This window comes from Colletotrichum lupini, chromosome 3 (assembly GCF_023278565.1).
Source record: "Colletotrichum lupini chromosome 3, complete sequence".
Classification (NCBI taxonomy): Eukaryota; Fungi; Ascomycota; class Sordariomycetes; order Glomerellales; family Glomerellaceae; genus Colletotrichum; species Colletotrichum lupini.
In genome coordinates, this window is record NC_064676.1 from 5,363,081 (window position 1) to 5,390,703 (window position 27,623).

At 53.5% G+C, this 27,623-nt stretch overlaps 6 protein-coding genes across 6 annotated transcripts; 4 read left to right on the forward strand and 2 right to left on the reverse strand.

Moving 5' to 3' along the window:
• Positions 1-1,216: 1,216 nt before the first annotated feature.
• On the forward strand, positions 1,217-2,785 carry CLUP02_06361 (uncharacterized protein; the record flags this gene model as incomplete). The annotated part of the gene is made up of 8 exons (XM_049285361.1): positions 1,217-1,325; positions 1,428-1,544; positions 1,626-1,683; positions 1,717-2,020; positions 2,073-2,145; positions 2,217-2,279; positions 2,335-2,561; positions 2,633-2,785. 8 exons carry the CDS (start codon positions 1,217-1,219, stop codon positions 2,783-2,785), a joined length of 1,104 nt encoding a protein of 367 aa, XP_049142504.1.
• A 2,697-nt stretch (positions 2,786-5,482) lies between these two features.
• CLUP02_06362 (capsule biosynthesis phosphatase) lies at positions 5,483-8,188 on the forward strand (the record flags this gene model as incomplete). Its single annotated transcript, XM_049285362.1, has 4 exons — positions 5,483-5,821; positions 5,967-6,157; positions 6,233-6,695; positions 6,782-8,188. The coding sequence occupies 4 exons, from the start codon at positions 5,483-5,485 to the stop codon at positions 8,186-8,188; spliced, it is 2,400 nt and encodes a 799-aa protein (XP_049142505.1).
• An 869-nt stretch (positions 8,189-9,057) lies between these two features.
• Positions 9,058-12,029, reverse strand: CLUP02_06363 (piwi domain-containing protein; the record flags this gene model as incomplete). Its single annotated transcript, XM_049285363.1, has 2 exons — positions 9,058-11,548; positions 11,596-12,029. 2 exons carry the CDS (start codon positions 12,027-12,029, stop codon positions 9,058-9,060), a joined length of 2,925 nt encoding a protein of 974 aa, XP_049142506.1.
• Positions 12,030-15,230: 3,201 nt separating this feature from the next.
• On the reverse strand, positions 15,231-19,162 carry CLUP02_06364 (mRNA 3'-end-processing protein RNA14; the record flags this gene model as incomplete). Its single annotated transcript, XM_049285364.1, has 5 exons — positions 15,231-16,234; positions 16,287-17,301; positions 17,351-17,782; positions 17,836-18,577; positions 19,155-19,162. The coding sequence occupies 5 exons, from the start codon at positions 19,160-19,162 to the stop codon at positions 15,231-15,233; spliced, it is 3,201 nt and encodes a 1,066-aa protein (XP_049142507.1).
• Positions 19,163-19,654: 492 nt separating this feature from the next.
• CLUP02_06365 (ASF1 like histone chaperone) lies at positions 19,655-20,669 on the forward strand (the record flags this gene model as incomplete). The annotated part of the gene is made up of 4 exons (XM_049285365.1): positions 19,655-19,763; positions 19,825-19,864; positions 19,926-20,234; positions 20,303-20,669. The coding sequence occupies 4 exons, from the start codon at positions 19,655-19,657 to the stop codon at positions 20,667-20,669; spliced, it is 825 nt and encodes a 274-aa protein (XP_049142508.1).
• A 1,477-nt stretch (positions 20,670-22,146) lies between these two features.
• Positions 22,147-24,515, forward strand: CLUP02_06366 (uncharacterized protein; the record flags this gene model as incomplete). Its single annotated transcript, XM_049285366.1, has 2 exons — positions 22,147-23,997; positions 24,069-24,515. 2 exons carry the CDS (start codon positions 22,147-22,149, stop codon positions 24,513-24,515), a joined length of 2,298 nt encoding a protein of 765 aa, XP_049142509.1.
• Between the last annotated feature and the right edge of the window lie 3,108 nt (positions 24,516-27,623).

The following is a 27,623-nucleotide window of genomic DNA, read 5'->3' on the forward strand; positions in this document are numbered from 1 at the left end:
GAGAGGCTGATAGTTGCAGCTGCTGAACGGACGACGGTGATGAGATGCTACACTAGAGGCTTGACGATGTCTTGTAGGTAGCCAACCGCCTTACACTATCCGTACGCACCCTTTTTTTTTTTTTTTTTTTTTTTTTTTTTTTTTTAGGCTTGGAGCATGACACGAGTGTAGGTACTGTGTCGATGCCAGATGGGAAGCTGCCCCTTGCTCCGGCTGCGCTTCCCCCTGGGGCTAGCAAAAAAGCACCGTTTCCCACTTGAGGTTCGCGGCGCGCGCAGGTCCCATTTCCCGCCCTCACCCACCTCAGGGCTCGATACGTACCTTTTGCATCCTGGGTCGCAGCCCGCAGGAAGGAGCAATCCTTTTCTTTGCACTGTTGAGGTAAGGCAGGCAAAGAGTGGGTTCTGAGAACAGAGGATTGGGTGCGCGACTCCGCCACCGAGGTTCGTACAGTGCCCGACATGTGTCCGTTCGTTGGCACAGTACGGCCCGCTGGAGGCAAGGGTGGTCTCACTCATCCGTCACTGATCAGTGGAGAATCGCATTGCACTCACTCAACCAGCAATCAATTAGCGTTAATTAGAACCTCTTTCTGAGGGCGCTCAGTAAGATGACGACCTTTTCAATGACGGTGATGACCTCCAGTCCGGTAGGTGGGCGGACTCCGTGCGAATCTTCCATCATGTTCATCAGCTTGCGCAATCGTGCATCCCGTCGCCAATAACACGTTTTCTAGGCGCCGCGACGGCTTCTCAATGGTTGACAATAGCTTTTACACAGTAGGGCTGCAAGAGATGCTTATTTCGCTCGACATTCTAAACCCCCTGTCTTTGGAAATTCCGTGCGATAAGACGCAGAGCCCAGTCAGATCGCACAGATGACGGCTATTGTCAAGCAGCTGAAGAAATGCTTGTTGCTCCTTTAGGTACGCCGAGCCAACTCTTCCTCGATAAGCGATCAAAAAGAAATTCACTCGATAAACTCTTCATCGCAGTGTCTGCGCTCAATCTACGGATTGTGTACATCAAATTTGATTACTAGCCACTTGATAGAAGATTTGATGTCGGTATTTCCGCCCTCAATCTGTACAGTCTATACGGATAATACCTTAGCTATCTTATTGCTATGAATTTCATCCAACCCCGATTAGATGAGTGCAGAAGAAAAAAGTCGGTTCGTATCCGGGCACTGGGGCACGCCTGCCTAGGAACCCTGCATGCATGTGGTCTGGATTCTGACCAGTGCCAAAAGAGAGGTACGACAGGAAGGCACGGAGCGGAGTGGTGGAAACTGGAATGGGGGTAACGGCACTTTCCCAGAGCACCGTACCCATGTACCTACCGTGTGCGACGTAGGTACCTTAACGTTTCCTGCCATCTAATTGAGATTCCTATACAAATTCAACCACCACTTCTACAACACTCCAGTTCGATTACCTACAATTCACCACGTTGGCCAGAAACGACCCGACGAATTGGTGATAACTGCGGGACGCAATGAAAAGGAGACGCGTCGCCAGCACAGCCCTGCAACGCGTGGCATGAGTGCATAGTCTACCGTTCCAGCGGATTAAACCTTAAGTGGTTGCTTCTATTTTTCTCTCCTAGCCTGCTTCGGCCTCTCAGACGCCTTCATACTAATGGTCGGCATGCTTCGAGAAGCAGAACGACGACGCACAGCACAGTTTCGTTGATACACGGACGGACAACGACGCAGCAATTACGACACCCGTCCCGCGGCCCTAGACCTGAAGCTGGAACTATTTGGAGCCTCATTGCAAGTGCATCAAGACTCGGACGACTGGTTCGTCCTCTCTTTTGCGACCTTCTCCTTACCGTTCCATCCCGCCTTGGCCGCCAACACTGCTATCGCTGTCTCCGCCAGCTTCGCCTCGTCGACAACGATGTTCTTCAAACACAAGATGCACGTCTTGGCGGGGCAAGAGACAATATCATCCGTGGCACCCTTACCTTGGCGGTTGTGGATTGGCGACGACAGACAACGGACGGACGACCTTTGGGTGGGAAGAAGGTAAAAGTGAGGCAGTAACCTTGGGTCATGAAACACACCAGATAACTTTATCTGAACAAGGACTCGCTGCAAATTCCCCGGATTCTCCCAGCATTTTCCCTCGATCAGATACCCGTAGCTCGGTAGCTTCGGGAACAAAAAATGGTGCCATTTCCACTGTACAAAGTCTCCCCTACTCCGTACAGTCCGTCTCCGCCTGTTAAGTCCAACTGTCCGACAAGTTGCCGACGTACCTGGCATCACCAAGGGTGCCCAACTAGGTACTTTGCTCTGCTCATCGCCGCTCATCACAGCCAGATAAAGCACCTCCACCACGAGTCAAGCAGCGGTTTCAGAACGTGCGCCGACGGCATCCGCCTTTTGGGTCGACCCTCTTGGACACCTTGGACGTCCTTTGTTCGAGTGTCACACTCAACATGGCCTTGTCCCGGCTCCCAAGGCTTGACGCAGCGCCCAAGACACCGCTTATCGTTATCGACAAGGTGCCCGCATCCTGTCTCTCGATTCCGAGGTACTCTCACCAGGCTTCCGTGGGTATCCGGTTTATGGCAGAGTACCGTCTTCGATAGATCGGAAGAAAGAAACGACTCTGCAAAACCAGCAATCTAACAGACTTTGGCCTCTCAACAGTATTGGGTTCAGGATTGTGGGTCGCTATTTTCGGTCAAATAATAATTGCTACACGTCAAAGTTCAAACCGGCGCTCATTGACACTTGGCGCAACCCAAGGTTCTCATGGCTTGCGGGCCGCTAGAAGGAGCGAAAGTCTCAATAATGGGACCGGCAACCCGATATGCAACCCATCAAACTTTGTCTATGGGTTGAGCACCAAGTTGAAATGAGAGACGCCCCTGAAGGGAACATAATCATCAGGAGCAGCCAACCGCACAGCTGTATTGCAATCAGTCCATTGCGCAGTTTGCATGCCGCAATCTCATCGTTTGCCCGCAGTACAGTATCGATGCTTGGCATTGATTTATGGATTGTGGTTACGCCGATTGCGCTGAACGTCCAACGCCAATGCCAATACCAATGCCAATGCCCAAGCCACCTTCTTACACTAATACACACAGGCATACAGCCCCTTGTCTCTCATGTCGCTCGCCCCTCCCCCTGCGTCTCCGCCAATCCCACGCAAGGCTGACAGCATGAGCTGCGCGATTCTGTCTGGCTATCCTTGCCCCAGGCGATTTGTAGTTGGATGGTGGTTGCGACTTGCGAGAGTGTGTGGCTAGGCGGGCAGATGCAGCTGCCTAGCTGCACCGTCGATGGTGCTTGATTCTCTTCATCACTCTGCGACCCGCAGGATTGGCTCGGATCTTACAACATGCATCATCACTGGCTGATCTTCGTAAACTCACGCCAAGAACTAAGACAGCGCAATTAAAAGACAAAATCAGGACCAGATGGATGTCGCGTCGGTAAGGAGTCTTATCAAGCGGGCTGGTTCGGCTGATGTACAATACGTGGTGATGTCAAGATTTCTAACAAGAGCAGTCAAAGCGGGCAAATCCATTTGAGAGGCCGCCTTCTTTCTCAGCTTCTCTCTAGCAAGCCAACGCGATGGCCAAGACACGTGTCCATCTTTACTCGTCGTAGCTACGCCCTACATTTGCTAAACAAGCGGCCGGGCATGCATGATAGCAGCGCTGGACAGACGATAGGCAGAAACCCTGGCTTGGCCCAGCCAAAGTTTTGCGAAAATGGGGCGACGGGTTTCCAAAGGTCCAAGGAGGGGCCCCCATCGCGAGTGAGATGATGGCGCCAGACGGTGGAATCGGAAAATAGCGGCATCTCTTGAGAGTAAAGAGGATCAGCGAGCAGCAAAAGGAGATGAGAAGAATCGAGGACATGATCGATGAGACGGAGACAACTTTGGATCAATTTACACACGGATACAGTTGCACCAAACACGTTGTGTTGGTAACTCAGGTTGGACTCGACGAGGAAACCCACAAGGCCAGGCACGTCGAAAGTCTGGGCAGGCCCGGGCGTCAGCTCGCCGCAGGGGTTCGGCGCACAGTGCCAATTCTCTCGGACGCTAACTGTCTCCGGCCGGCGTCACCAGGCTCCACTCCCGCAATCCATTGACAGCAGTCAAGCAGTCGCGCCCGGGCGGCGCACCCAATTGGCAGACAGCGCCATTGGCGATGCTCATCGAGGATTCGAGAGAAGTAAGCGTCCCACGGGCGTTACCTATTGATCCACCGTCACGATGCGGCACAGCAAGAAAAAAAAACTCCAGCGGACCGCATGTAACCTCGTGTCTGGAAATGATACTTGTGGCTGTCTCCTGTCTGTCAGTCATTCGATTGGCGAGTTGGTACTTCTACTCGATCTCGTTGAAACACTGTGGACGGTGATATGGTGTACTATCAGGACAGTATCAGTAGTTCCAGACCAGTGTTGCCAGTTTCAACGTGCCGAGACAGGCTGCACGGCTGAGGCCCGATAAGAGAGACTTTGGAAGGAAAGTGAAGAAGAAAACGGACCCCTGAAGAGTAAGCCCCTTTATCCTTGTCGTCTTTCCGTTCGACACTACCAAAATGAGTCTAAGAGGCAAGGGGAGGAGGGGCACAGCTCCGTACAGGGCGTACAGGAACAAGGGAGGGGGATAGTGGAGGTCCAGGTCGGTCCCCTAATGGGGTTTGGGGGCCGCTACCGCCCGCAATGGATCTGTTCCAGTTTGAGAAAATTAAAATAGCAAAAGGCGACTTTTTTTTCTTCGCACTCTCAGACTCTTTCGCAGTAAAGAGGACCCGAACCTTTTTCTGCCCCCCTGGTCTTCACTGTACGTACGGACGGACGGTCGGCTACGGCTACACAGGGCGAGATCGCGCATCTGTTGTTGCTTGCTGTTACCGGGATATTGTCTCCACGACCCTGAGCTTCCATCTTCCATGAGGTAAGAAGTACCTACTGTGTAAATTTCCAGAGCCCTGTAGGTGCGTACCTTGCGAATACCCGACGGCTGTCTCTACCTAGTGCAAGTACAGAGTACGTACCATTTTTAACTGAGGTGGGAAAGAGGGACACCTTTCCCCATTGTCGGCCGACCCTCTTCTCTTGGCCTCGTACATTTCGCAAATCCTCCTTCTCTAGCATCGCTTCTTTTCCTTGTCTCCTGTGACATGCTGGACTGGATATTGTAGATTCGCATTTCCTGCATTTCTTCACTTATTGGTTTTTCCCCCTCCTGCAACAACAAAGCAGACCGTCTTTCTCTTCTTTGGTTGTGGTGCTGCAGTCTCACCGCCACGGTTCCACCCGAAAGCTCAGAGAGACATTGCCATCGTTGGCGACAATCTGCTACTCCCTCGAATTTCTCGGACCTTTGCCCGACTTTGACTTGCGACACCTCTCTCGTCGTCCCTCCGCTCGCTTTTCGCAACTGGCAAATTTCACCTCGACTAAACAGAGCTTCATCTGTTCATCGTAGCAATCCGATATAATGGCCCCTCAGATCAAGGCAGCTGCCAACGGCGCTGCTGCGAATGGCGACGTCAACCACGAGCCCATCAATGTGATTATTCCCATTGGCGGCATTGGCTCCCGCTTCGCAAAGGAAGGTTACCGCTACCCGAAGCCCCTGATCAACATCGTCGGCCGACCTATGCTGCTATGGCTGATTGACAACCTGAGCCTCAAGCCTGGCGACACCTTGTGGATGGCCATCAACGAGGAGGTCGACGACGAGTTCAGAATTGGCCAGCTCGTGAGCAAGACGTTTTCCAAGATCGACTTCAGACTCCTGCGCTTGCGCCACCAGACCAAGGGTGCCAGCGAGACGGTCAGTTCTTCCCTGAGTTTCTTTGAGATTTGTTGCTTGCTCTTTTGACCCTCGCTCTTGTCTCTTCTTCCTCCGCCCTTGCGCAATTCCGCCCGAGGAGGGCCGAAGCCAAGCTTGGAAGCGCATCGCTGACGATCCCTCGTAGCTCTACATCGTCACCCAGAGCATGACCAAGAAGCACCTCGAGCGCAAGACTGTCTCTCTCGACTGCGACACCATCTACTGGGCCGATGTCCTCCAGGACATTCGCAACATGCCCAAGGGCCACGGCGGCTGCTTCTACTTCCCCGACGTTGGCGACAAGCCCATCTTCTCTTACATCAAGACAGAACCCAAGTGAGTGGCCATCAGGAGCAAAGCGGACAAACCTATTCAAGCCAAGATACAGGTTCTAACAGATTACTATGACAGGGACGGCTTGGAGCGCATTGTCGACATTCAGGAGAAGAAGGCCATCTCCAACAAGGCAAACACTGGCGCATACGTTTTCCCGTCCGCGGGTCAGCTCAAGTCATGGGCTGCCCAGAACCTCGACATGAAGAGACCCGACGGCTCAGAGGTCGGCGAGTACTACACTTCCCAGATGATCGCCCTCATGATCCAGAACGGCGTGCCGTACCTGGGCATGCCTGTCAGCACCAAGGACTTCAGTGTTGTGGGCACACCCGAGCAGCTCAAGGACCTCCTGAAGCTTCTCAAGACGGATACTTCCAACCTGCCCATCAAGCTGAAGAAGCGCCGTTTCTGCTTCGATCTCGACATGACCTTGGTCGGTGTGCCCGCCGTGGCCGGAGACTACTCCACCTGCCCTCCCATCGAGAAGAACATTCGCCTGGTCCAGCAGTTGTACAACGCTGGTCACTACATCATCATTGTAAGTCGATTCTTGGCGCTTGGCAAGCAGGAAGCAGATTGTGGCTTCCTGCAGTTTTCCAAAACTTTGTGCTAACTCTCGGACAGCAAACGGCTCGCCGCATGCGCACACATCACGGAAACTTGGGCTCAGTGCTGGCTGACGTCGGCCCTGTAACCTTTGCCCAGCTGGCCAAGTACGAGATCCCATACCACGACATCCACTTCGGCAAGCCCTACGCCGATGTATACGTCGACGATTTGGCTGTCAACGCCAACCTCGACACCATGCGTGAGATTGGCTGGCTTTTGGACGAGCAGGACCCAGCTGCCCTGATCGGACAAGATGCTGCGACGGGCGACGATGCCAAGAAGGCCGGCATGATTGCTGCTCGCGACTTCAACACCATCCAGATCATTGGCGACAAGGTCATCAAGTCGAGCAAGTCTGAGAACATTCTCGGCGAGCTCTTCTTCTACTCCCACATGCCCGCCGAGATTGCCCAAGTCTTCCCCACCGTATATAACGTGGACTACATTCCCGACACCACCACTTACAACATCACCATGGAGAACCGCCGTGGTTTGACCTTCTCTCACCTCCTGGTCGGTCGATCCATCACCAAGGGTCGCCTGATCTCCCTCCTCAAGGCTCTCCACACCGTCCACACCACGGGTAGCACAGACAAGGCTACGCTCAATATTCCCAGTGCCCTAGAGAAGAAGTTCGAGGAGCACTCCCTCGCGCGGGCGAACAACCGCGTCAACATCTACGCAAACTACGGCTCGAAGCTGCGCAGCCGTTACTACAAGGACCAGCACAAGTACGATGCACTTGGTCCCCTTGCTGCCTCCCTCTTCGCCCGTATCAACGAGTTCCTCGACACGTACGAGGCTGAGGAGAAGGGTGTTCACGCGCAGGTCATTCACGGTGACCCGGTCTTCAGCAACGCCATTCTTTCCAAGGACGAAAAGCTCGTCAGCTTCATCGATGTGCGCTGCCAGCTGGAGAACACTCTGACGCCCGAGGGTGACATCCACTACGACTTGGGCAAGGTCCTCCAGTCTCTCTGCGGTTACGACCACATCCTGTTTATGAGCGCGAACAATTATGACTTGCGCGACGCTCTCGACAGTGACAAGCCCCTCCTCGACGAGGCCGACTCAGACCTCCTCGAGAGCCTCCAGGAGCACTTCTTCACCTTCCTCGAGGAGACATATTCTGTGCGCCTGCACCGCAAGACCCTCTTCCGTATCACCGCCTCCCTGTTCTTCAGCTTGATCCCTCTGCACCGACCCGAACTCGGCGCCGTGTTCCTGCGCATGTGCAAGGAGACGCTCGACAAGGCGAGCAACATCAACTACGGCCCGGGCGCCCGTTCCACGTCAGGCCTCACGCTTAGCCGGCGCGCGAGCTCCAACTTTGGCTCGGATGAGAAGGCTCGCGAGATGCCCATCGCCTCGGGCAAGGGCGAGAACCTCTCGATTCCCAGCGTTACCGTCACTGCGAAATAAGTGTATCTGCTTTCAGTGATGTCGTATAACTGCTATCAGAAAGCCAACCCGCTCGATTCGCGGGCTATAATGTGCCGAGCGATCGGAAAGGTGGAGGTGGATTTGCAATGGCGGGGGTGGAGTTGAAGTGGTTGCATTGATGTCATTCGGGACGAAGCTTCCGTGGAAGAAAGCGGAGAGCTCATGTGGAGCCCTGTCGAACACACGTCGCGTCGGAAGCCATCCGAGAAGCGATCGATGTTGTGTATGTGGGAACGGAGACGGGGACGGGAACAAGGTGGCATTTGCTTCAAAAAATTGTTCGTATCGCGTAAGGTACTTACCTACAGGGTGGGAAAGGAGGGGAAGCGTTTTGATCGGGTTTTCCCAACTACAACTTGTAGGGATGGATGTTGTTCAGCGTCGGTCTACGAGGGTCATGTACTACTTACTATACCAAGAAATCAAGAAATCGTACATAAACCAGTCTCTTTTTACATTGCGCGCGTGTGTGTGTGGCTTTGGATATGGTTGATGCTAGGCTTGCCGTTGACATTGGCATCAGCAAGCTTCCATCTTAAGTCTGATTGTCAGATTTTGCTGAGGAACAACAACTCACAATCACCATGAAAGGTCTATGCAATTGGTGAATGGTAACGTTCGCTATCTAGGCTCGGCAGAGCAGGGCCTGCTCACCCAGGTAATCCTATCTACTTTCGCTCGATTGAGGTCAATCCTCCTGACTGACCCGGAACTAGTAACTTCATTCTCCCGCAATCCTCCCTCAATCCCTCAACTACCAACCATCCATGCTTGCCTCTCCCATCATCACCACTCACTCCATCGCATTTCCTTCAGTCGTCGCCCATTGGAATCTCTGATATGCGTACTCAGATGTACCACATGGTGTTCTTGAACATGTCAGATGCCTGGGGGTCAGAGTCAGGGCCACTGCCACCAAGAGGCAGCAGGGGAAGGGACTCGGTGGGACGCTCGCCCTCGAACATGCTAAGACCGCGGGAGCCGTAATCGTCAGCCATTTCCGTCGCCTTGGGGCCGGAGCGGAAGCCCTGAGAGGTAGCAATGTTCTCGTGCGCGCGAGCACGACCACAGGCGAGATCAGCGTAGTAGATCGCCGGGTGAAGGGAGACAGGAGTCGTCGAGCGAGCGTACTGGTAGCACTGGCCATAGATCATGCGCTGAAGATCATTCGTGCCCATCTTCGCCTCGTCCACCAGAACGGTGTAGTGTACAGGGCGAGCAGTTCCCTGAATGGCCACGTGCGAGCACATGTAGAAGTCCCACCAGAAAGGGTGGCAGACCTCCTTCTCAAGGACAGTTCCGGGAAGAGGGTTGCCGTTCTTGTCTCCATTCTGAGGGAAGAATCGAATATGATGGCGCTTTGTAGCCACAATGACCGTCCACTTGGGCTGCTTGGCGGTGGGGTAGATGTTCTTGATGATGTTCTTCATCGTTCCCACCTCGTACTCCAACACCTGTGAGTACTGGCCCTCAGAGACACCGTCACGGAAGTAGACAATGTGGGGAGGAGGCGCAGGGTGGCCCATACGCTTGTGCCAGGTGGGCATGAGACGACCAAGGAAAGTGCGGGCACTGACTGGAGAGAGCATCTCAACGCGGTAACCGTTGGTCTCAACAGCAGCCGAGTAGAAAGTGGCGTCAGCATCCATCGACATGGTCATCGCTGCCATCGAGGGAGCGTCGATTCCAGGAGTTGCGTGGGAAACGTCCACTCCAATCATCATAGTAACTTCCTTAAAGAAAGGAGGGTTCTTGTTAGAAGGACCGGACGGGTGAGGGATACGGCAGGTAACGCCTCCAAGCTTCGCGTTGACCTTCATAGCCACATTGGAATGGTACTGGGCCTGGTTCTTGTCAACGTGGCGTGAAAGAACGCACTGAGTAAGCAAGCCGAATCGACAATCGGCGGACTTCTTGATTCGCTCGTAAGAGCCAACGTTATTGAACCGTAAGATGCAGAAGAGCAGCTGCGGAACAGCATTAGTCTTCGCCTTGACCTGGGCATATGCCCTAGCAATTGCTTCAGCAACATTGTTGTTACGGGCCTCGCTGTCAATCACGACGGCATCTTTAGTAATCTTGCCTCCATGGCCAGTGTAAGTCTGCTTGAATGTCTGTGCAAAGGCCTGAGCACTGGCTTTGTTAGTTGAGTTCTCGAGAATCACGATACCCCAGGATGCTAAAGGAGCACGGTTGGGAACCCAAAACTTCTTGCCGCGTAAGTCCCAGCGACCAGAGAAGACGGGGCTGACCACATTGTTGGCGTACTGAATCTTCGGGGGCTCAAGCAGGCTGCCCACAGTTTTAGCCATCTGGTCCTCGAAGATAACACCGTACTGGCAGAGATAAGGGTCCTCCTTCCATGCCAACTGGTTCTTCGCCTTGATGATGTCCGCCTTGCGCTGGGTGGGACGAGTGACAGCAGCCTTGATCATTGCCGAGGTCTGATCAGGGTCAAGCTTGTAATTGTAGCGCTGCATAGCAGCGACCACACAAACCTCCATGGGGAAGAAGCCCGCCTTTGCGGTCTCGACAACGGGCCAGTCACGGAACAGAACCTTGTAACCGTAGGTCTTCTCGAAGTACTTCGTAATGTTCATTTCCTCGCCGTTGTTCGTGAAGACGATACTGTCAGTAGTAGCACCGCTGTCACCGTAGGTTGGGTTGAATGCGAACCCCTTGATGGTATAGGACTTGTCCCAGTTCTCCTTGCCGCGGTGCTTGGGGCAGAATCGAAGCTTCGCCAGCTTCCTCAGGTGCTTAAAAGCATCAGACATCGTGAGTACCGCCTTGCCGTTCTTGTCCTGCTGGCGCACTGGCTTCAAGATCTTGGCGATGTCCGGCGGGCTCAAGCCCTGCCATCTGCGATCGCAGGTACCCAGAAAGTCCCTGACGAAGAGATGCAACAGCTTGTCTCCCTTCCAGAATGCCGTGTTGGCAACGTCGACATTCAGGCCGAGCCCTCGACCAAACTTGTCAATAACCGATTGGTTCATCCGGACCGACGAGTAGACACCCTTGACGACCTGCAAGCAGGGGCCAAGATCCATGGTCTGCGGATTGCGCTCGTTGTAGAAATTGCGCTTGATCGAGAGAAGATTTTCGCTAGGGAATTGGCGGACTAGGTGGTCGAGGAAGTTCATGCACTCCAGAACAGTGCTGTCCCAGTCCATCTTGCCGGTGAGGTATGCCTCAAGAGCCGCCAGGTTGATCTTCTTCGTCTCCTTCATGACGAAGAAGAAGGAATTGTCGCGCGGCTTTGCATTGGGACGAACGGGCTTGCCCTCGTCAAGGTCAACCTTCAAGCGCTCCTCGCCACGGTTGATAGGAACCGACGACCTGAACTTGTGTTAGAGGAGATAGGCATTCAGAATAGGATGACGTACCAAGCCAACTTGCGGCCATCGTTCAACCAGAGGGTCTTGTACTTCGCCAGCATGGTTTGGACAGGCGGAGAGTCCCAAACCTTCTTGAACACCACGTTGTACTTCAGGGGCACGGGCGAGATCGACACATCGTACTGATAGATGGTCATCCTGTCGTTCCACTGCTTCACGCGGAACTGGTTGACCTCCAAGTTGATAACCTTGCCAGAGGTATTGTAACCGGGTCTGCGAATGAAGGGAGTCTCCCCGGCATTTAGGTACGACTCCGGGGGCGGGTCGATACGAGAGTTGACGTGATCCTTGCTGGGACCACCGCCCTCGGGCTTCGCTGGGTCGAACCCCATGGAAGGTCCGAAGCCATGCTTAGGCTGAGATCCCGAGCGGGATCTGGCAGGGCTGGCAGGACCACCACGGCTAGGGGAACCGGAAGACATCCTGTCTAGTCGTGGAGATTGTGGAATTGCTGTGCAGATGTTGCTGTTTGTGGTCAGTGAATGTATGTATGATGCTCGCTGAGGTAGACGATGTTGAGAGGTAGACGATGTTGAGAGGTAGACGATGTTGAGAGGTAGACGATGTTGAGAGGTAGACGATGTTGAGAGGTAGATGAAGAGGAAGAAGAGGGTAAAAGAGGGAAAAGAGGAAGAGGGCCCTTTCTGTAGCTGCCTAGGTCGGCAACTGTCAAAGGCGTTTGAGGAAGGAGGTAGTCAAGAATGGGTGACCTGGAAGGAAGGAAGGAATTTGAGGAGAATGAACGAATTTCGAGAGCAGGAGCGCTGGGAACTTGTACCTTTGTCCAGAGATACCTTCGGAGAGGTACCTTAGGTAGGTTAGATGTATGGGTAGGGCAAGATACCTTGTCTGTGTTGAAGTAGGTTGGCAGTGAGGCTGGGTTGTAGAAAGTATAGTGATGTGTGGAGGAAGAAGAAGAAGAAGAAGAAGAAGTTGAATGGAGAGAAGGGAAAGGCCTTTTGTAGACCCGCTGGAGGATATTTCCAGACTTTTTACTAGGAGGAAGGAGGCAGCATGTGGGTTTGGGAAGGAGGATATGGCAGCAAAATCATACGTGTGGGTGTATCTCGGTGGTGTATGTGCAGAGATGTGAGGTGTGTCAAACATGAATATGTTGCAGACTTACCTGAGTTGAAAGTTGAAGTTGAATGAAGTGTCTGATTGTGATTGATTGTTTGCGTAAGCAAGATGTGATTGCGATGTGAGTGTGTGTGGAGGAGAAGAAGAAGATCTGGAGGCTGGAGGGTCGAAAGGTGGGTTTATATAGCCTCCAGAGTGAGGGAGTGATCTAGAAATCGGCTGCGTGGCTTTGGGGAAGGAGCAACAGAAGCAGCAGAAGTAGCAGGAAGGATCGATGGCCAGAGAGTGAGATATTGGGATTTAGAATATGAAGACTTCGCTTTAGGATGTCGGAAGGGTGAAAATAATGAGATTTTCAACCTTTGGCCGGGCATATATCAAAATGAAATCATTCAAGTCACTATCAAAAAGATCACGATGCTTCGCTCCTGCCAGGTGGCCATCAAGGCGACGAGAACGCCGGCATGAACGCCATCATTTACGACGTAGCGTGATAGCAGGATGGCATAGAATACACAGGTGATAATATTCAGCAAATGATGGAATTGACATATGCCACTCAGTCTACGTACGTCACCAACAATAAGCTACGGGATAGCTATGAATATCAGAGCCAGACTCGTGAATGATGCTACCACGTAATAGCCATACCGAGATATTCCAGACACCAAAGATCATGAACCTAGTCGAGACCGCTCAAGGCTTCGAAGAAGACATCAAGGACATGAGACACTCGGGCAAATCGCACGATCATACACAGTCTACAGTCAAAAGAGCGCAGCATGTAGACTTCGAATTGACCAAATGTTCGTGGCCTAGAAGGTGTCAACGACTCATTTTTTTTTTACAGAAGACTCGACCGCGAGGCATGAGCTTACTCGTCTCATTCATGAATGCCGCCGCCTCATGATGATGATACTGAAAGTAAAGAGATAGTCACGTTCAAAGCCTCTAGCAACCCATGTGTGAAACCACCCTGCTTTCCACCCATTACGAAGCTCATTAGTCTATCAGTGCTAGTAGCCGACATGACCTACATGTCTCTGGTTCGTCGCCAGCCAGAGTCTCGCTTCATTTTTGGATAAACATACTGGGAAGGTCCCTCTCCCGGGAGGGGTTTGCCAGCTCGTAATCGTCATGAGCGTCACCAGAACCGCCAGCTTCACAAAGTCTGGCTTACGACAAAATTTACAAGTCTACATGAGGGCTACAGATCGATCCATGGACAACAGAATGTGCTTGTCAAGCTATGAGCTATCAGATTGTCTGTAGGTGATGGCATGCGCGATTGTGTCTACAAGCATGACTTATGTTCACAGGTCAAGAAAAGAGATGAATGAACACAAGCATCACTCAACAATCAGGGCCTAGCAACACGTTTATTCCAATAATCTTCGCATAATTAAAAGCGTACCCTCTCAGGAACACATGCAAACTAAGAAGGGACAACAAGAAAAGTAAGAGGAATAGCAACAGGAATAGCAACAGGAATAGCAACAGGAATAGCAACAGGAAGAGTGACAGGAAGAAGAAGAATAGAGCTAGGGTGCTGAGCGGCAACTTATTTCATTGATGTGAGGTGGTAAATTAGATCGTATGTTTACCTAAGCCGAACTCTACTTGCTGCTTAATACCCGGTTCTTCTAGGGACGATAGATATCGGAACGGAACCTTTATTACGTACTGCTTCAGGGAAAGAACTGTACGTAAAAGGACCTGAACACTCTTTCCTGGTTCAGTGGGCTTTGAATTGATTTCACAGTGTCGGGTTGGTGCCATCGGGTTTGAGCCATCCATCGCTTTCCTTGCTGCGACATTACTCCTTGACAAGGGCAACATACCTTGGGATGAGAACCCAAGTCTCAGACCTGTTGGAGGACGGTTATCCGGAGCTTCACACGGTGATATTGCGCGCGTGCCTTGATCAAGGTATGTCACGAGTGCACAAGCGGGTGACCAAACAGGATGCCGGTCAACGTAGGAGGAGTCCCCTTCTTATAGCCCATACAGTTAGAGAAAGTGGCATGTCAAAAGCAGATTTCTTTGAATTACTCAAGCGGCTAGCCAAGCAGACTAGATGAAACCTCAACGTGGCATCCCATGTAGCCGTCTGCCATTCATCCCCATCCCCCAAATCGCGTGAACTAGCCATCGAACGTGATGCCGTGGCGTATGCTTTTTGACGAAAAAAAGTGTGTGCTACTTCTGTGAGCCGCACGAGTGAAGTATCCGCCGCCGCCGCCCTGAACGCCTCCAGTAATGCGGAGCCCCTTGAAGACTTTTTGTATTATACAGAACACTGATGTCGCAGACTTTGCGACCAAAGTCCCTTTGAGGAACGTGAGAGAATCATTGCCCTCGAAATCATGAACTAAAGCTCAATATCAAAAGGAAGGTCCCAACACAGTGTGCTGGGCATCATCCCGATGTTTGATGAGCCACCAGATATCGACTAATGTAGTCGGCCGAGTCTGTGATAGACATCGAACTTAGGGCCAACCCCTTCGGAAACCAGCCCCTGAATCCAATCGTCAGCTCCAAGATCAATACTGATATTTGCCATATTGCTGTGCTGGTGCTTGGCTGTAGCTAGCAGGTGCCCAAGAAGCGCTCGCGTCAAACGAAGCCGCTGATGGAATCTGCCCCTGCTGAGGCACGTCCTGTCGGTATGCAGAAGCGTCGACATGTCCGCCACTGGAGCCAGGTCGGAGGGGAGAGCTCCTGTATCCGGATGATGCCAGGCGCCTACCCGATCCTTCGTATGGACTGAGGGCTCTCTGGGGGGAGTTTCGTCCACCATTTCCGTACCCAGCGTAGTCACCAGATGCCTGTCGGCTGTGGGAAGGGGGTTGCATACCGTTGTTTTGTCGAGCGCCGAGCTCTTGTTGGGTTTTCCATGCGCTGTAATCAGGCACAGGGGTGTCGCGAATCAGGCCAACGAGATTAGGAGCGCTCAAGCGGAATGCGTTGGGCGAGTGAGCATAAGAGTGAGCCGGTGGTAGGATACTCAAGAGGAAAGTGATGTCTCGGGAAAGGGGCGCTCCTTGGTTGCGTCTTTGCTGGTCAAGACGACGGCCCGCGGCACCCTTAAGAGGGGATTCTCCCCTGGCGAGCTTTCGTGGCCTGTTGAGCTCTTCATAATCGTCGCCTGCAAAGGGTCTCTTTGGAGAGTTTGTAACGCCCATGTACTGTGGGCCCGGGCTGGCCGTCTGACGAACCGGCAAGGCCATTGGGGATTGCCGAACTGAGGTCGGCTGCTCGATGGTCGGAATCAGCATCTTTGGCCGCAGTTGAACAGCCGGCGAGATGATAAGGCGGTAGGCTATGGGGTCGAATGTGTCTACTGAGAAACGGTTTGCAAAGTGTGAAAGTCTGGGATCAGCGGGCCAGAGTTCCGACATGCGCTTCTCCAGCTCAGCAATGGAGGAGAGCTCTCCAAATTGCGATTCGTACTTGTGGAAGTATGAGTAGAGTTGCTTCGCCTGGTCCTTCCTATCTTCTTTCTGTGTGAGGCGGTTGACGCATGTCTCGAAGACAACACGGGCATCTATGCATGGATCAGTATGAAGTCATTGGGTATGAAAGAAGAGGGAGCTCACTTGTTGTGTCACCCTTGGAGTGCAAGAACTTGAGGTACTCGAGCATGAAGCTAGCATCCTCGGGGAAAAGCTTCGCACCGCGGTCAAAGATCTTACCGCCGGCTGGGTCGTTGTAGATGAGAGCTTCCATCTTCGCAACGGCGATATAGACATCGCTGGTGAGCTGGCCACGACCTCGGGCCTCGATAAAGACTTGACGAAGACCCGAAGTCGTATTGCCCTTGCCTTGTGTCCTCCTAGCAGCCCGACAAAGCGCAATCCACACGAACGAAATAGTGCGCTTGAGCATATCTGTCTGTACCGAGAATCCCTGCTTCACGGCGTTGATGCGCTCTTCCCTTCCAAGTTCACCGGGCTGATTGTCGCCATCGATATCGTCATCGTTCCGCTCGATTGAGTCCTTGATGTTCGGGTCCTGGGCCGAAGCTTCTTCGATCTTACGAACCTCTTTTTCCTCCCGCTCCTTGAGCTTCTTGGACATGGCGTACAAAGTGTCGAGAACGAGGCTGTAGGGCTCCCTGATTGCCTTGGCGCGGGCAGCCTTGCTAGCATCATCGTCTCCGGCCGGGTAGGTCGTTTCCACACGGTCTCCATGTCTAAGCGCAAGCAATACACTTTCGGGATTGGCCTCGATGCCGTCTGTCAGAAAAGACAGGCCCAGCTCCTTGCCATCTTTTGCAATGTTGTTGGCAAAGCACCACTCTGCTGCGTCCACCCACATCTCGGGCCAGAAACGAAGAGCCATCAACGCTTGCCTATAGCAATACAGCACGCGAGTTTTGTAGGCTTCAGGCTCTTCGTCCAGGAGAACCAACGGATCCTCCTTCTCCCACTGAATCCACTTCTTCCAGATATCAACCTGCTCCATGAATTCCTGGTCACCATGGAAGCCGGGTGCAGGAGGCAGGCGAGGAAGCGAAGTTCGCGAGAGCCTGGGAATCAAGCGATCAAGCTGAGAATTTGCTGCCTTGGCTGTCATGTAGGCAGGCGAGCGTTTCTGGATGAATTGGCGGCCCTTACCGTGTTGTCAGCAATAGCAATCTACCGAAGAACAAGTAACTTACAGTCGTTTTGTTCAGGCTCATTTCGAACTGGTCGTAGTCCTTCCACAGGTCTGTAAGCGCAAACATGGGAACTGTGATGGCGCGATGGTAGGCCTTGCGCAACTGGTCCATCTTCTGCTGATCCTGCCAGCCGCTGCCTCCAACCTGGCCTGGGCCACTCTTGATAAACTGGATGTAGTCCTTCCACAGTTGACCCGAGTCACGATCAATGCCAACAGAAGCAATCACAAAATCGTAGGACATGCTCAAGATTCGGCGAGACTCCCCGTTGGGATCGTTGTTTAAATCGTATCGTCTGCGGATGTAGTTGAGGTATACGGTCCAAAGCTTAACATTGGGCACATTGACCAAGGACCTGCTGAAAAGCGCTTCGGCGTCCTGGAAGCGGTTGGAGTCCAACTCGAGCTGTGCCCAGTCGGCCCAGATATCGGCCTGAATTTGCGTTAGTTTGAAACCTCGCTGTACACAAGCATATTTCCACTTACAGCCTGGGGGAAAACCTGGAGGAATCGCTCATAGGCAGCGCGCAACTCATCCAACTGGTCATAGCGTCGATGCTCGGCGAACAATGCGAGCCACGCATCCATATCCCCTCTTGGATCCTCCTGCACGCGGTCCTCCAAGATGCCAAAAGTATCGTTCGGGTCTCTGCTGGAAACAGACTGCACTGCTGGAGGGGGTGGCGCCTGCGCCGTACTCGATGCCGCACTTGGCGCTCGCACGGGGACACCCTGGCTCGCCTGCTCTGGAGTGGCGCTCACTTGGCCTTGGACAGGAGTAGATGCAGAAGGGAAAGGAGGGTTTTGTGCAATGGGAGTCTGCGTGGCAGGAACAGCAGGAACAGCGTTCGATGCTGGAGTAGGCGCATCTTCCTCCTCGTCATCGGAGTCTCCCACTAGGAAACCTCCCTGTGTTTTGGGTTTGCCTGATTTCGACTTGATGGATGTGGAAGCGGTAGGAGTTGGGGTTGATTCGGCGGGGGGATTGGGCTCTGCGGTCTCTGGAACTGAAGTTATCGCGACCGACTCTGGGTCATATTCGCCAGCATCTTCTGAGTCACCATTCGCAGCTTGTTCAAGTGGGAAGGCAGGATCTTGACTTTGTTCGTCGCTATGCTGTATATCATTTGTTTCTTCATATCCATCTTCTCCCCAAGACGCACCCTCGAATTGTTGGTCGTTCTGCGGGACTTCGGGATCCATTGCGATGATGGGCGCTCCAAAGAATCTGTGTTGTAGTTTCTCGCAATGATCACAATACGAAGCTCTTAACTGAGAACCTCAATATCAATTGACTTCGCCGTGTGGCGCTTGTCGTGGTAGCTATGAGCTACCAGGTCGCCCTAGGCGCGAAGACACTGGGTATTCCGGGCGAGGAAGGCGTGTTCCGGCTCGTAGAAGATCGATAAACGGTCGCGAAAGAAAGTTTTGAAAGAGTCCAGTCGTTCGTAGTCGGCTATCGAAGGTCGCTGATGGCTGCGCGGGACAGTGAAGCTGATGATGTTGGCTACCTGTAAGACGGAACGGGTCGCAAAATTGGAAGGTTGCAGCTTGTTGGCAATGTGAAAGATTGGAGGAAAGTAGACGCCGAAACCAGGCTAGCGTGGTTTGGCGGTGACCTGGCAAAAGTTCGGCTGAATCGAGCTCCGACGGATAAGATAGTCTTATCGGATAAGGAGTGTCTGGCACCTGCCTGACTTCCACTTTGACCTACCTTAGGTACCTTAAGGTAAGGTAAGGTACCTAAGGTACCTGGACATACCTTACCTATGCATATTTCGGCGTTCGAGAAGATCAAAACTTACGTCGGCATCGATGTTTTGACTATACTGGCACATTCTAGCTACATAGGGTCTTTCCATCTAAGTGAAGTATCCGTCAGGTTAGGTAGAGTAGGTAAGGTAGGTAGAACAAGAATGAAAGGCATCAGCCATCTCCAAGCCTCGCTTTGTGTGGCTGGGAAGGTGGACAGGAACTTGACAGGCACACGGACGGGCGCGAGAGCCGAAAAGGGCTAGCCTTGACGTGGAGACCACTTTACGCGAAATTCGCGGTAAGGGGAAGGCAGGCGCGTCCCAGGCCCACGTCGTTGTCCCGTTGCAATTGACGAGCCGAGCCTTCTTCTTCCATCTCGCTCGCCGCAAAACAATCCCACCTTCTCAATACACCAACTCCACCCACCACTTCAGACCGACGTCCACGCAACGAATTTCTTCTCAACTTTCCTTTGCTCGCAGTCGCGCAGACTTTCCCTCTACATCCATTACCACATACTCAACCAAGACTTCATCGCCCACCTTTCACGATGTCGATCGTCTCGCTTCTGGGCGTTAAGGTTCTGAACAACCCCGCCAAGTTCACGGACAAGTACGAGTTCGAGATCACCTTCGAGTGCTTGGAGTCCTTGGAGAAGGGTAAAGAATCTTTTCAGAAGACAGCCATGATCTCACGTTTTTCTAATCAACTTTTAATCAGATCTCGAGTGGAAGTTGACCTACGTTGGTTCTGCGACTAGGTTAGTTCAACGTGGAATTTTTCACCACGTACACCGCCATTCGCTGACAGCCAGACAACAGTGATCAGTACGACCAAGAGCTCGACAGTCTTCTCGTCGGGCCCGTTCCCGTCGGTGTCAACAAGTTCATCTTCGAGGCCGATGCGCCCAACACTTCCAGAATTCCCGACGCCGACATTCTGGGTGTCACTGTGATCCTCCTGACCTGCGCTTACGACGGTCGCGAGTTCGTTCGCGTTGGCTACTATGTCAACAATGAGTACGACTCTGAGGAGCTCAACGCCGAGCCCCCCTCCAAGCCCATCATCGAGCGAGTCAAGCGCAACGTTCTCGCTGAGAAGCCTCGTGTGACCCGCTTCGCGATCAAGTGGTACGTTTTCGTAGACATGAGGGGAAAACAAGAGGCGACAGAATAGTGGAGCTAACTGGGAGCCTTAGGGACAACGATGCCGCCGCCCCCGCCGAGTTTCCCCCTGAGCAGCCCGAGGCTGACCTCGTGCCTGACGAGGATGAGTACGGTGCTGAAGAGCGTGACGAGGAGGAGGAGGCCGAGGCTAGTGGTGCCAACGGCGAGAAGCCCGCCGGTGAGGATCTCGAGATGGCCGGTGTCGAGAACGGCGAGGGTGAGGCCGTTCCTGCGGAGGAGGACGAGATGTCGGATGACGGCAGTGTTGATATCGAGGGCGAGAGCGAGGACGAGCTGGAGGAGGAGGGCGAGGGCGAGGGCGAGGCTGAGGCTGCCGATGACGACGCCATGGACGTCGACACCGGTGACAAGCCCGTCGCTGTTGCCGGCAAGGCCTAGGAGGTCGCTACTCACTAGGTGACGCCTGTCGAGAGATGTTTTGACGCTTTTGCCCATACCCCCATTGTTTTGCCGACCCAGAAGTTATTCGACTAGAATTGCGCAGGATGGCGGTTTACACGAAGAATACGACCTGGATGATGATTGCATAAGGTACCCGAACTATTCAGTATAGATGATGTGGTTTGGAGAGGGACCAAGTGCAGAAGGGACTCGATCCTAGTAATTAGATGCAAAAGATACCTTTTCCTGTGTGCCTCTTGGACCTCTTCCTGTTGACCTAGATGCGTGTCGAAGCGAGTCACCATTTTTCTACTTCCAAGGTTTGTAGTATTAGTTCCAACCCCGCGGTGGGAGAGATAAGAAAGAAAAAAAAAGTGAATGCCAAGCTCCATGAAACGAATCCCGACGACACGATCTAGCGTCTTCTTCTGCATCATGCGACTGAGATTGAGACATTTTCAAACGGGCTTGCGAATTCCATCCTCTCCAGACCACACTAAGGCACCCCAGCAACCAGATGCCTCTCCCGCGCCCCTTGTCCACCCCTCCCCCCTCCGCCTCCTCAGGTTGGGTTTGAATAATTGCATCTTAACGCACGTGAATTCTCCTTGGCGGCATTCATCTGTCAGCAGCACAACGCCATTGACAACCGCCAAGGCAGCAGTCATCGCCAATCAACTTTCGATTACGACTCACACGATCACACGCCGTAGGCCGCGAAAAGCCGCTCCTAGTGGCCGGCGCCGGACGACACCCCATTGACAGCCCTGCTTTCTTGGTGATCGCTAATCGACTCCGACGACTCATGCTGAAAACTAACCTCACCTCGGTGACTCCTCCAGCTCCAACCCCACGTTGTATCTTCTTTACCCTGCCCCCCCCCCTTCATTCGCTCCCTTTTCCCCGGCATGCATTCTCAAGTCCCGTCTCCCTGCGTCACACCACACATTCGGGGCGCACAGAGATGCATACGGGGAACACATCCGTACCCACCAATCCGGTCCAGTGGCCGAAAAGCTTGGGTTCGGTGATGTCGGCCGATGTTCGCACGCACGCACCCCCCGGACCCATGAAGTCATCTCGAGACGGGACTATCACTTGCCGGCCTTCATCTCTCCCGCGCGCATGCTCGCACACACCGAAGACACCGCGCCGTACCTTTGAGTCCCTAGGCTCCGCAGCTCAGCCGCATTTGGGGTCGATCTTCTGGAGTGAGGGGAACGTCCTGGCTGCCTAGGCTAGTGATTGTGGTATAGCTGGAGATTGCCGATGGCACAGTATCCTGATTTCGGATGTCTTGTCGGAGGTCCAGGGCAAGGCAGGCTGTGCATGTTAGTGAGTAGAAAAGGGCCGCTGTTCTAGGAACGAGCTGCCCAGTTGATTCTCTTTTCTTGATTCATCATCTTTACAGAGTCACCTGCTAAATCTTCCTTAAAATATACTTGATTTGACAGACTTGTTTTCGGTCCCTGCTATGTCAACCCGGAGCCCTGAGGAGCTGCTCAAAGCAGTCGAGGCAAGCCACGACCAATACCTCCGTAACTTACGAAGTCTACATGACTCCCTGGCTAGTGCCGCGAGAGACAGATCAGATACCAAGACAACAAACAACGCTCGCCAGCCATCCCCCCTCCTATTACCTTCTCCAAGCCCCGTCCAGAGTCCAGGGCAGAGTCCACCGCTTTCATCGGAAGCAACCTTCCAGCCTGCTCTTCGCCGTGCCCGCCGCTCAACCTTTTCAGACCCTATCGAGAAGCGGACACTGTCCAGCGTCGTTGAGAGAAAGCACGTACCGGCCTCCATTCACTCTGAGCTAGACGTCGAGTATCTTCCCTTACTTGACATTGCAGGCCCTCGAAGTGTCAACAGTTCAGATGGGACCCTCACAAGCCCTCCCACAAAACTAGTTGAGCGCGTATCATGGACGGACAATCAACTGCTACGCCATCTCAAGTACACTGACTTCACCGGTGGCGCCGCTATTGCGCTCACCGATGTGATCAAACGGCAAGCCGACATTGACGAGGATGCGGTATTCGAGGAATTCGCTGCATATGAAAGCCAGGGGTACGTCAGTTCAACCTTTGAGCTGTACGATGTCGACAAGGAAGGGTCACCTAGACCCGTGGGCAAACACCCAGACCGCCGTCCTCGAGGCGCCGCAGCCGACGCAGCTCCAACTCCTACTCAGATCGTCGACGCCCCGACGGTGTGGAACGCCCTCAAAGAGATTCACGCCGATGGCCAGGCCGTAGGTCTCGTAACGATCCTACAAGAACCGTCAGCTCTCATGCTCGGCGCGCTACATATGACCATGCGCCCATACTTCGACATGACGGAGCTCCTCAACCATCTCATCACAGACCATGGGAACAACGGCAAGACGACGGCCCACGTCCATCGAGCCTTTGCGAAGGATGCTTCGCCCTCGCATCTCCGCCAGCGCAGCTTCTTCTTCGTTTTCAAGTACTACACAGTCGTAGGCGAGGGCCTCGAACCAGCCCCCTTTCAAAAGTACGACAAACGCCCCGCGGACCGCCGCTCAAAGGACCACATCGACATTGCAGAATGCAGCTCCATCCTCGCCCTCTCCCTCTCCGGCCCACCACGCCAATCCGTGAAACAGACCCGCCGCCGCGAGGGCCCGCAAGAAGGCTTCCTCTTCGACACGTTCGCGCCGTGGCACCTGCTTTCGATCCAGTCCTTCCCAGACGACGAACACACCCTCCGCGGCGGCGACGCCGAGGCGCACAAGAACTTCCCCTCGGGACCCTACGCCTTCCTGGACGCCCTGGTGACCGAGTACCGCGACGCGACGAAGCGCAACCTGGCCCTCCACGCCCGCATCGCGAAGCTCATCACCCCGCCGACGGACTTCATGTTCGACGCCCGCCTGCGCGACAAGCTCCTCTTCGAGGACAAGCACTTCACCTACATCCGGCGGTACTTTTGGGCCTACAACACGCTGGGCGTCGTCAACGAGGGCCTGCGCGCCATGCTGGCCGCCTACCGTGAGACGTTTCCCGACGACTTCTGGGAGGGGAGGCACCAGACGCTGTGGCCGCACCCGGCGCCGGAGAGCCCCGAGGGCGCGGCGTACCGCGACAAGATGGTGCTCCTGCGGTCCGACCTTGAGCGCGCGTGTCGGGACCTGGAGACGGTGCACGCCAAGAATGCGGCAACGCGCAAGGAGATTGAGAATCTGCGGGACCAGCTCTTCAGCGGGAGCTCCATCAAGGAGTCGAGGAGGGCAATCGAGCAGGGGGATAACATCAAGGTCCTGACGTTGGGGTCCATGGTGTTTCTGCCCCTGACCTTTGTGACTGTAAGTTGCAATCCCACCTACCTCTTATTTCCCCTCAACGTTCTTATACTGATACATCAAACCTCTCACAGTCAGTCTTTGGTATAACAGAGTTTACAATCTCACCAGAGGACTGGAGATTCCCCGTGACAATGGTCTGCGTCTGCGTACCCTTCATCGTGGCTCTCATCCTCCTGCAGACGCGCGCGGGGTACTCGCTCGCGAGGCACACCTTCGCCGCGCTCGCCTGGCCGTTTCGACTGTTCACGGACGCCGTTGCGGATGAGCAGTTTACCCCGGCCGCCGTCATCATGCCCACGACGGAGACGAGACCCAGGAGGAAGAGGCGGTTGACGGGCCGTCGACCCCCTCCGACACGTTCGCCACGGCACCAGCAGCAGCCGCCGCACCAGTACCAGCGTGACAATGATTTGGGGTTGATACAGTCTTTCATGGGGTGGTGGACGTGGGTGAGGAAGAATGGGGTTCGTAGGAGCGGAGGTGAGCGAGGTGACGGTTCGGCGTTCGCAAATGTGTGAGGTGGTTTTTGATTTATTGAGATTTCTTTAGTTGTTAGATACCCCCTTTTTACGTTTCGAGACCGTCAATCTACTACATATAACAATACAAGAACTAGACGTGAAGGCTTGTTTCCTGAGTGCCAGCCCAGCCTCTCAGGAATGGTCGGACTCTGAGACCCGGCCAAGGACGAAGGCCTTTCTTTCTCCTTGCTCTACGCACATCTCAATGTCGAAACTCTGCCGGGCTCACAACACCGGACACAATGACAAGTTTCCAACTATTGCCAAGCTCGATCAGAGAATCAATCAAAAGCCGACTTCGACACATGCAAGAAGCTGGGCCACGTTGGGATTCGACACATCACTGCTTTCCTTTTCCAACCGAGCAAAGCGAGTTTAGCCCGGCTTGAGCAGCCTCGTGTTCTCCGAGTATATCTGACATCACTCATAAAGCATGGCAACGAAAAAGTCTTTCATCCTCGATCTGGATTTCCCGAAACCTGCCTGCCACATTGAACCCCTCAAAGGAAACGTATCTCAAGCCCCGTCCCAGTCTCAGTGGAAACCTGATCCTCTATTCCAGTCAGAACGATTACGCCAGCACGCTTACCTGTCTCGACAGCTGACACGAAGTGTCACAACATCACTTGCTCTACAGTGAAGTCTCCTGAGGAGGGTGACTTCCATTACCCCCCATTGATACGCCAACCCGACCATATTCTGGGAAAAAGATTTGACTCGTATGGCTTTGATGGCCATGGTCCCGATTTCTCACATCTCCACCTGCCCGGAACCTCGGGAATCATGCCACGCTGAAAATGTCAAAGGCGAGAGATCTCATGACCACCCCCTGATGCCATCTTCCACGAGCAAAGGATGGAAACAAAACAGCGAGAAACAAACAACATGTTCTCGAACAACAACAAAAAGGCAAGTAAGAGAAGGACCGGCGAGCAGGGATAACCGAACAGCTTCTTTGTCTCACTCACCAGATCGCCAATCTTTGTACTCCGTCAAACAGCGTCACCTCGCCCGGTTGCTTGTTCCCTCAATGTCGCAAGTCCTTCCTCCGTTCCGTTCTGTTCTCCCGTTTCGTCGTTTCCGTCATCTCGGTAACCTCTAGGAGGGGACTCTTAGATACTTTGAAGGAGGCGAGGTCACATCCGTTTAGATCAGGGTCAACCTTTGCTTGCGCGACGTCTCTGTCTACTTTGGCGGGGTTGAATCTAGTCCATTTGTACTATGTTTGGAAGACCAAAATGCCGCTGGCTACAAATTCACACGACACATTATCGGGGACGAGGGGCCGGAAAAAGAATCTCTTCTTCCTCCTCCTCCTCCTCCTCCTCCCTCTTTCCGCCCCTGTCAAAGCCTAGCTTGTCACCCGACTGAACCCATGTCGCCGATCAAGAGCCCCCCCCCCCCCCAGGCTCAGGGTTTTCTGCCACACGTAACAGAATTTCTGACCATCGTCATTTCGACATTCGCTATCTGCGACGAGCCTGAGCCTTCTTGAGATGTGAGCACTACGGATACTCCGTAAGCAGATTCGGATTCAGAGAGCAGCCCCCCCCCCACTCAGGCCATGTAAGCCAACCACTCCGAGTCCTCTTCTCCCGAGTCCTCGGAGGGGGCCCGCCGGGTCGGGGTGGGCTGACCGTTTGTGCACTAGGTTCGAGTACCCCGCCGCAGTAAATGGCGACCGGCCGAGGAGGCGTAAGAATTTATGGGTGCTGGAAAAGATCTACGATTGTTTCCCCCCTGGGTGCTCCACATGAAGTAGAAGAAGCCAGCCGTTGCTCTCAAAAATTGGCCGATATCCCTGCTCGCGCTTTGCTTCAGAGTTGTGGATCTCTCCTCCCAGCCACCCGTTTTTACAAGAGAGTTCATGATATACTATCCGTGCTGTACGGATACGGAAGCTTGCTTGTCAGTCCACTGTTGCGTGAGGGCTTCCTACTGAGCTACAGCCGAGCAGTCTGACGTACAACTCTCAGCCAGGCCTCGTCAAGAGATCTACGTTGGCGCAAGAAATGCGGCGACGTCGGCGGAGATTAAGGAAGGCCCCCTCCTACAGGGTTCTCCGGGGGTAGGGCACGGGAAGTGACAGCTGTCGAAGAGAGCTTTGACGTCGGACGCCTGCAGATGGGTTTGCAAGCCGACAATGGCGGTTTCTGTGCTCCCGTACCCTGTACTCCTGTACCTCGAGGAGAGAGGGCGGGAATGCCGTGTAGCTGTGGCAGATCGTGACTGAAACATTTGTGATGGCGCTGTTCAACATGAGAAAGTCGTCTAGTTTCGTTTCTGTTGTGGACATGTCACCTGCCATTGAACAAGCGAGGCAACAGGCCGTGTAAGTTGAACCGAGTCGATGGATCATCAGGAAGCCTAGAATTAGGATCAGGACTCTCGGTAGTCGCAATCTCACCCATCAGGCCGCCAGCCAACGATACGAACTAGATAGCGAGTCAGTCCCATGAGCTTGTTTGAAGAGGCTAAGCGAGACGAGTGAATCATGTGTCCCTTCTAGAGGATCGTGGTTTGATAAGTATGTCTATTCGTAGATCTAGCGGTTTGCAAGGCAGAGCGTAAAGAACGACTAACTGATGATCTTGCTAAGATACGGGCTGTGTCTTTTTCATGAATCCGACCATCCCATGGAATAGTCGCCGATTGGGCGAGAATACTGCTAAATGGCTGCTGCGCTGTACTAGGATACGGGATGATCTCGATCTTGGACTGGATCTTGTATCGTGTGGGTGGTGCTTTGATGTTGTCCAGTTCATTTCTCGCATCGCACAGACAGCATCGCGGGAGGCAGATCCGCAAGGGCAGCCATGGCTTGGCGTAATTCGATTGGCTCATTAACGACGACAGAAGCACCTCGGGATCTGACACTGACAACTTGACAATGATAGACGTCGTTACCAGTTAAGCCATCATGGTGTGGAATAGAGAGGCCCTTCCTCTCTAGCTGTCACAATAGGGAAGGGGGCTAAAGGGGGAAATGATTTCCCAATATAGCAACACCATCGGATCAAAAGGAGGACGGTGGCCGTTGACATTGACCGGAGCCGGGCTGGAAAGTCAGCAAGAAATCCGAGCTACAGTCAATAGTGGAAATCT